Raw genomic sequence first — 7,691 nt, forward strand, 5'->3', positions numbered from 1 at the left:
CATTGGCTTTTGGCTGACACTTCATAATAAATCCACCATTAATCTAGAACGGAAGAAAATAGGAAAGCTATGTGTGCTATTGTAAACTGTGCTGGTCTAGCTACTGTTATCGATCACTGTGTATGTAGGCCCTACTAATTGACTTAAAGGATTTAATGTTATTATAGCTTACATTAGGACTGCCTGGAAATGCTGTATGTTCCCACTAACAGCAAAACACTGCTTTGTGAACATTCACCATAAGATGCAAGTCTGTCGTTTCACCATTCTAATTTAGAACCCCAAGAGGAGGTAAGACTCTGATGGAATGAAAACATGTTTACCTGTAACCCTGGAGACAGAATTCCAATTATCAATTGATTGACCAGAGCTCAGTCCACATCAACACAACCATGACCATGAACATGAACACAGCAGGAGGTATGAACGTGGGCCTGTTCTGGTACTACTATGGGCTGATGCATGGGAGGAACATGGTCGCAACACCCCGACCCCAGGTGAACCAACAGAGGACCCTGCACACGACACAGCCAGGCCCATACAAACATCCAGCACCACCAGCACCACCACCACCAACACAGCACCACCACCACACCACTCCAAGGAAGGACAGCTACAAAGTCACCCAGTACTGTTACGGGGAGGCCTGTGTCCCTATAGTTTACACTCAGGTGAAGCCTACAGAGGGTGTGAAGAAGCCAAGTGCCAGTGCAGTAGTGTGTGGTGATGCGCAGGCGAACACCATCATTAAGTCAGAGCCGTGGATCTCCTATGATGACATGAGGGATTATTCGGCTGCTACGTCCTGGCCATACTTCCCCTGGCAGGTACAGCCACCCAGTGAGAACACTAGACCCTCAACCATGTGGAGATGCCTGGAGAAGGTGAGTCTTTCTCTAAATGACCTACTTATCTACCACTACTTACTGTTAGTTTGTGGAAATAATGATACTACATTTCAGCAAAAAAGAGACACTTTTTTTGCATTCTGACATTTAGCCAACTAATTGGCATTGCAATTCTGCTGTGGTGTGTGTTCCTTTGAAGAAATACATGTGATACCATAAATATGACTGTAATAGGCCAAGCACAACTGTGTATTCATATCAAACTTTTAGGTAGACAAGACTAAGGCACCTAGCCTAGCAAATAAGCTTACCATAACCATAGCAATACCCATAAGATACAGGCCTAGCACAACTTGATAAATACAGTATGCTACATACTATGTTGAAAAGTTTTGCATGGAGATGGCTGATACTGCCCAGGCATGAAGGCCAATAGGTCCTTGATACAACCCCCTCCACACTACCCTATATGCAAGCCAGCTTTTCCACATCATCGACAGTACAGTATATTTCCATATTCTAAAGCGGGGCAATTATTTACCAATTAAGCCCACGGATTACAGTCTCTGGTCTTTCTCTCATCATTATGAAGGTCGCCCATAATGTCATACGGATGGGACCACTATAGCGTACTGTACTGTAGACTCCATGCATATAATTACGCAGGGCTGGACAGGGGGAGAAACCGGCCCCGGGCACTTTTGGCTTAAAGGGGCCCCACATAATCAGGCCTAGCGGCACAGAACTGACTCCGGAGGGGCCCTGCACCCTCGTGGGCCCCAATTTTCAGAAATGTGAAAAAACATTTATATGCCCGCTATGCCAGATGGCCAGTCCAGCCCTGTAATTACACCTTCTGTACCTATACACAGCAAACAATGCAGTGTTAACTCAACACTTAGAGAGTACTCTGAGACCAAATAATGAGAAATCGATGTTAAATCGACTCTGTAAGTGTTGAATTACCTCTGTGTTTCATATTGCGTAGCTATCGTCATATTAGGAGACAGCTGTGGGGGAGCAAAGAGCAGTAGAGGAGAAAGAGACACAATTTGGTTCTGCTACTGCAGCGGATTAGTCTGTGGACGTATACAGTACTGTACGCCAGTGGTTCCCAACCTATGGGTCGGGACCCCCCTTATGGGTCACCAAAGATCCACAGGGGGTCGCGGAGCCCTCTTGATTTTAAGGGGTTTCGTTTTAAATATATATAGCCCATGTTGAATAAAAGACAAAGCATTTAACTAATAAATGCATAGACGCAACAAATTGTAAGTGCTACATTAAACATTTATTCCATATTTGACCAAAGACGAATTGAGGAATAAAATAACTAAAATAAGTTTTCGCAGGAAACGGAGGGCATCTTGTGACTCCGTCTCGTGCGAGCGCTCGCGTGGTTGGGTCACCAAAGCATACAATAGTAAAAACATGGGTCCCTTAAGAAAAAGGTTGGGAACCACTGCTGTACGCGATTCACTGAAGCGTTTGTGTTGGGAGCAATAGGTCTGTGTGATAGCAACAGCAATAGGTCTATATGAGAGTACAACAGCAAAGGGCACGGAGATACAACACTGTGTGGATTACCCGTTCTACATGACTCACGCAGGATAGGATGTCACTGAAGCCCTTTGCAAAATAGGAAGTGAGTGAGCACAACATTAAAGAGTGTGAGAGCAGTCTCTCTATACCACTCGAGGCTTACCGCATAATGCCTCCTAATTCCATTTTGATACCACTAATGTGCGCTCGCTTGTGGCTAATTTCCAAGAATAATGCCCTTCATTTTCCCTGTGCTGAAAGTGGCCATCCATGTTGTTTACTAAACTGAAAAGGGTCATTAGGCCTGCCCAGTACAGTGCTATCCCACCTAATAAGCAAACACACAGTAAACCATCACAACAGACAACGCCACACCAACATCTCAAGTCAAGTCAAGTTAAGTCAGTTTTATTGTCACTTTCATCATATGCACAAGACATACAAGGAAAAATTAAATTACGTTTTCTCTCTATACCATGCCAGGACAAGACTATACAAAACTGACATTTTTCAGACTGACAAAAAGACAGGACAGGTAACAGTGATGGACTGGTAACAATGGACAATAATAAATACAGTACAATGAACATTTAACATTTAACATTCAACATGTAACATTCAACATTTAACAGAGATAAGATAAATAAAGAATGTAGACACTACAATAATAGAAATAATAACAGTGAAAGTAACAGTATAACTAGAATGGGCACTCGGTAGAGCGCAAACCTTCGCCTACGCCACTTATTTTTTTCTGCCCATCTTCAGAGTGTGGGGCATAACATTCTCCAAATTTTGGTGTTAGTTTCATTGAAATCGGACCGGAATATCATAATATTACATTTTTGGCCCAGTCTTGACCTCTTATTCAATTCAGCATGCACACGTTGTTCTGGCATATAGTGCTTGGCAAAGAAAAAAGTTTTTGACCTTTTCGTGACCTTGACCTTGACCTTTGACCCAATCACTCCCAAAAAGTAATCGATTGTTCCTTGGGTCATGACCAATCATCCCAGTAAATTTCATAAAAATCGGCTCAATTTACGTTTTTGACCTTTTCGTGACATTGACCTTTGACCCAATCACTCCCAAAAAGTAATCGATTGTTCCTTGGGTCATGACCAATCATCCCACTAAATTTCATAAAAATCGGCTTAATTTACATTTTTGACCTTTGACCCAATCACTCCCAAAAAGTAATGGATTGTTCCTTGGGTCATGACCAATCATCCTACTAAATTTCATAAAAATCGGCTTAATTTACGTTTTTGACCTTTTCGTGACCTTGACCTTTGACCCAATCACTCCCAAAAAGTAATCGATTGTTCCTTGGGTCATGACCAATCATCCCACTAAATTTCATAAAAATCGGCTCAATTTACGTTTTTGACCTTTTCGTGACCTTGACCTTTGACCCAATCACTCCCAAAAACTAATCGATTGTTTCTTGGGTCATGACCAATCATCCCACCAAATTTCATAAAAATCGGCTCAGTTCTGACTGAGTTATACGAAGTACAAACAAACAAACAAACAAACAAACATATTCACAAATAAATAAATAAATAAATAAATAAATAAATACACAGCGGTCAAAACATAACCTTCTGGCGAAGGTAATAATAACAATACAAGTGGTATCTGATAAAGGCTGCAGAGGGAAAGTAACTGAAACTTTGTCGGGACCAAAATGAAACCGATCATAATGAAACAGATCACAAATCATCAAAAGAAAGAAGTTTACTGCACACTATCTTGACTTGATGCTCAGAGCGAACAACGCGTTTCACCTCTGTGCCTCATCAGGTTCGCTCAGGCATTACCTGAGATCTAAACATTTTTTAAAAAAGGCAGGGCGCCAAGGCACTTTTCTTAGATAAAACCGCTTTATTATAAGGCTAGTTCATGTTAGAACTTAAATAATTAAAAATACTGCTGTAAATATGGAGATTATTGGATGACCCAGAACTGATATTGTTGCTGTCACTGTTTGCTGTTATCTCAGTTAAGTTGACTTAAGGGGACATCCCCCCCCTATTTCATGTGGTGGCTCAAACACCTGGGGTGCCACTGGCCCTGACAAGACAAAGGGGCACTTTGGGGTGGGGGGTTGCCGTATATAAGCTCACCTTAGAAATTCCTCTGGGAGTCTCTTTCCATCTCTAAAGGGGCTCCAATCTCTGTCTTTCTCTCCCTCTCTCCCTCTCCCTCTCTCTTTCTCTCTCTCTCTGTCTATCTATCTTGGGTAAACTGTATTTGATTTCACTGTATCCTATGTAACCTACAGTAACCTTGAGTTAAATGTAATGTTACCTTGCAGTTGATAATTAAATTGTCATATAACTTTCATTCATTTGTATCTCCTCATCTGTATCATGCCATTTGCCTTTCCTGTGTCTTAAGTTAAGTTAACACTGCTTCTGTTTCAAATGCCCACTCCTTTCCGTCGTTGGTTAGGAATAAAGTGGAGGGAAAAGTTATTTTATACTTTTACAGTGGTGCGCCCGACGTGATCCCTGGATGCGCACAAATTTGGAGTCAGATTAACGAAAAACAATTCTGCATCGGGACGTGCAAACAATTCTGAGGGTTGGTGAGTAATCTAACTTATTTCAAGTACATTGAGAAAGTGTTAAAATCTCACCAGCGAATTCAGAAGCTTCAGCTATCCTTCCCATGCAGAATGGACAAACATTTGGGCAGAAGTAAACTTCTGAACGCAGTGAAATGCACTTTGGCTGATACATTAGATAAACTGGCTACCAAACGCATTACGGTAGAATCTAATGAGGAGGATATATATCATTACTGGTTGTTTTATGGCATGCGTAAGACAAAAGCAAAGCAACGCAAATATTCTGAGGGCATTATGCATATACTGTTTGAGAAGCAGCAGAAAGTGATTGAAGAACAAAATCAGAAAATTGAACGGCTGAATGATTTTCTTGCAACTGTTGTGAAAAATATGGAATTCATAAATTGGAAAATGAATCGTGAGTGCACCGATGCCGCTGGCACATCTGCCCGCGCTCCATGTGATGCCGAGACAAAAGCTGTGGTTAGCGACGCCTCTCTAAAAGAGCGCAGTGTGGCCCCAAAAGAAGCGCTATAGGCGAAAAGTAAGCGATCACAGCAAATGTTGTAAATCCTGCAACAAAGCAGGACATGACGCGCAAAAATGTTGGCAACTTGGACTCGGGCATCCTCCGCCATACTTTCTCAAGCGTTGCGCATCACTCGAGACTGATAATGACCAAAGCAGCTCGTGTGACTCGCCGACCTCTGAAAGATATCGCGCAGGACCCCCTCCCCCTCCAAGAAGGAAAAAACCCACAAATGTTCACGACATGCCTATGATTACCTGATTATGTGTCCTAACTAAAAGTTATCTATTTGAGGTTGCAAATGAGCTGGTGCCATTATGTAAGTAGCAAGGCTGCAAAGTACAGTCAAAGTCTACAATTAGGGAAAATGTGAAGCCCTGCCCTGTAGCCTGCCCTGAGCAAAAAAAGGCCTGAGGCAAAGAAGCATTAAGAAAATGGCCTCAGTTAGCAACAAGTGAGATAACACTCATAGGACACACTACTGTTCATTTCTTCTCTGACAATAATGTAAACACCAATGTGATGCTAAATATGTGAATATATTCTGTAACAGACCAGAAGACTGTAGCTGGGATGAAATTACAAGTGTAATGTATTTTAACTATTTCAATGAAAACCTCTGATGCAGCTGTTTCAAGCCATATGCTGTGTCTCTCAGTCAATCATTCTGTATGCAAATGCCTAAACTCTGAAAAGACTGATAAGATAAGAAGACTGCCAGAATTCAACACCCCTCCATGATAAAGGATGCCTGCTGTGGCGGACCCCTCAAGAGAAAACCTTTAGTCACATGTCGCCACACAGAAAACTGATGTGATTTTACATTCATCAGTGCCCTGTGTGAAACAGTACCAGGTTCCACCAGCCATCAACATTATCATCTCCAGTCATCCATTGTTTTGTGATTCAATGCGATTTTGACATATCTCATTGTATCAAAGGGTCAACTGTAAATATGGAGATTATTGGATGACCCAGAACTGATATTGTTGCTGTCACTGTTTGCTGTTATCTCAGTTAAGTTGACTTAAGGGGACATCCCCCCCCCTATTTCATGTGGTGGCTCAAACACCTGGGGTGCCACTGGCCCTGACAAGACAAAGGGGCACTTTGGGGTGGGGGGTTGCCGTATATAAGCTCACCTTAGAAATTCCTCTGGGAGTCTCTTTCCATCTCTAAAGGGGCTCCAATCTCTGTCTTTCTCTCCCTCTCTCCCTCTCCCTCTCTCTTTCTCTCTCTCTCTCTCTTTCTCTCTCGGGTAAACTGTATTTGATTTCACTGTATCCTATGTAACCTACAGTAACCTTGAGTTAAATGTAATGTTACCTTGCAGTTGATAATTAAATTGTCATATAACTTTCATTCATTTGTATCTCCTCATCTGTATCATGCCATTTGCCTTTCCTGTGTCTTAAGTTAAGTTAACACTGCTTCTGTTTCAAATGCCCACTCCTTTCCGTCGTTGGTTAGGAATAAAGTGGAGGGAAAAGTTATTTTATACTTTTACACTGCCACTGCCGGCAGTGGCAGTATTTTTAATTATTTAAGTTCTAACATGAACTAGCCTTATAATAAAGCGGTTTTATCTAAGAAGAGTGCCTTGGCGTCCTGCCTTTTTTTATATTTTCTACGTCTTGGCCAAAGAGCACCTTCAAACCATCACCAGTTTTACAACTTGAACGCCGCAGCCCTCCAGCCCTCTACCTTATTACCTGAGATCTGTCAGTTGTGGCTTAGTAATAACATTGTGTCAAGGTCCTCTCTTAAAGTCATATTTTTTAATGCAAAATATAATACATAGAACTATAGAATAAATCATAAATCATGTTGTCTACTGTTTCCCAGCGCAAGCATCAACAGAAGGCCCGGGAGTGGCTGGCCAAAGCCCAGGAAAGGCAGTATAGACCGGACAGGCATGGCAGCAGTGACGCTGGTATCCAACCCCCACAACAGACACTCCAGTCGCTTGCCACACCACGCCGCTAAAGGATATTTATTTTACCAATAAATTTACACGTAAACAAACACATAACCGTGATCCATTTTGCTATTCGAACTGTGTGTGTGTGTGTGTGTGTGTGTGTGTGTGTGTGTGTGTGTGTGTGTGTGTGTGTGTGTGTGTGTGTGTGTGTGTGTGTGTGCTGTGTGTATCTGTGAGGTAGTTTCACAGACTGGTGCCGGCGCAGAACTATTAAGA

The 7,691-nt window shown here is 42.1% G+C and overlaps 1 protein-coding gene across 1 annotated transcript; it reads left to right on the plus strand.

The window, feature by feature from the left end:
• Positions 1-350: 350 nt before the first annotated feature.
• On the plus strand, positions 351-7,480 carry LOC134455276 (uncharacterized). The gene is made up of 2 exons (XM_063206295.1): positions 351-884; positions 7,340-7,480. Exons 1-2 carry the CDS (start codon positions 393-395, stop codon positions 7,478-7,480), a joined length of 633 nt encoding a protein of 210 aa, XP_063062365.1. The 5' UTR covers positions 351-392.
• Positions 7,481-7,691: the final 211 nt, after the last annotated feature.

The sequence above is a fragment of the Engraulis encrasicolus genome, chromosome 9, assembly GCF_034702125.1.
Source record: "Engraulis encrasicolus isolate BLACKSEA-1 chromosome 9, IST_EnEncr_1.0, whole genome shotgun sequence".
Classification (NCBI taxonomy): Eukaryota; Metazoa; Chordata; class Actinopteri; order Clupeiformes; family Engraulidae; genus Engraulis; species Engraulis encrasicolus.

What these genes read in the sequence shown, in the direction of transcription:
- LOC134455276 (XM_063206295.1), top strand. Translation starts at nt 393, where the DNA reads ATGACCATGAACATGAACACAGCAGGAGGTATGAACGTGGGCCTGTTC. An exon ending in TGTGGAGATGCCTGGAGAAG is followed by an intron (nt 885 to 7,339) that starts GTGAGTCTTTCT and finishes ACTGTTTCCCAG; the next exon opens with CGCAAGCATCAACAGAAGGC.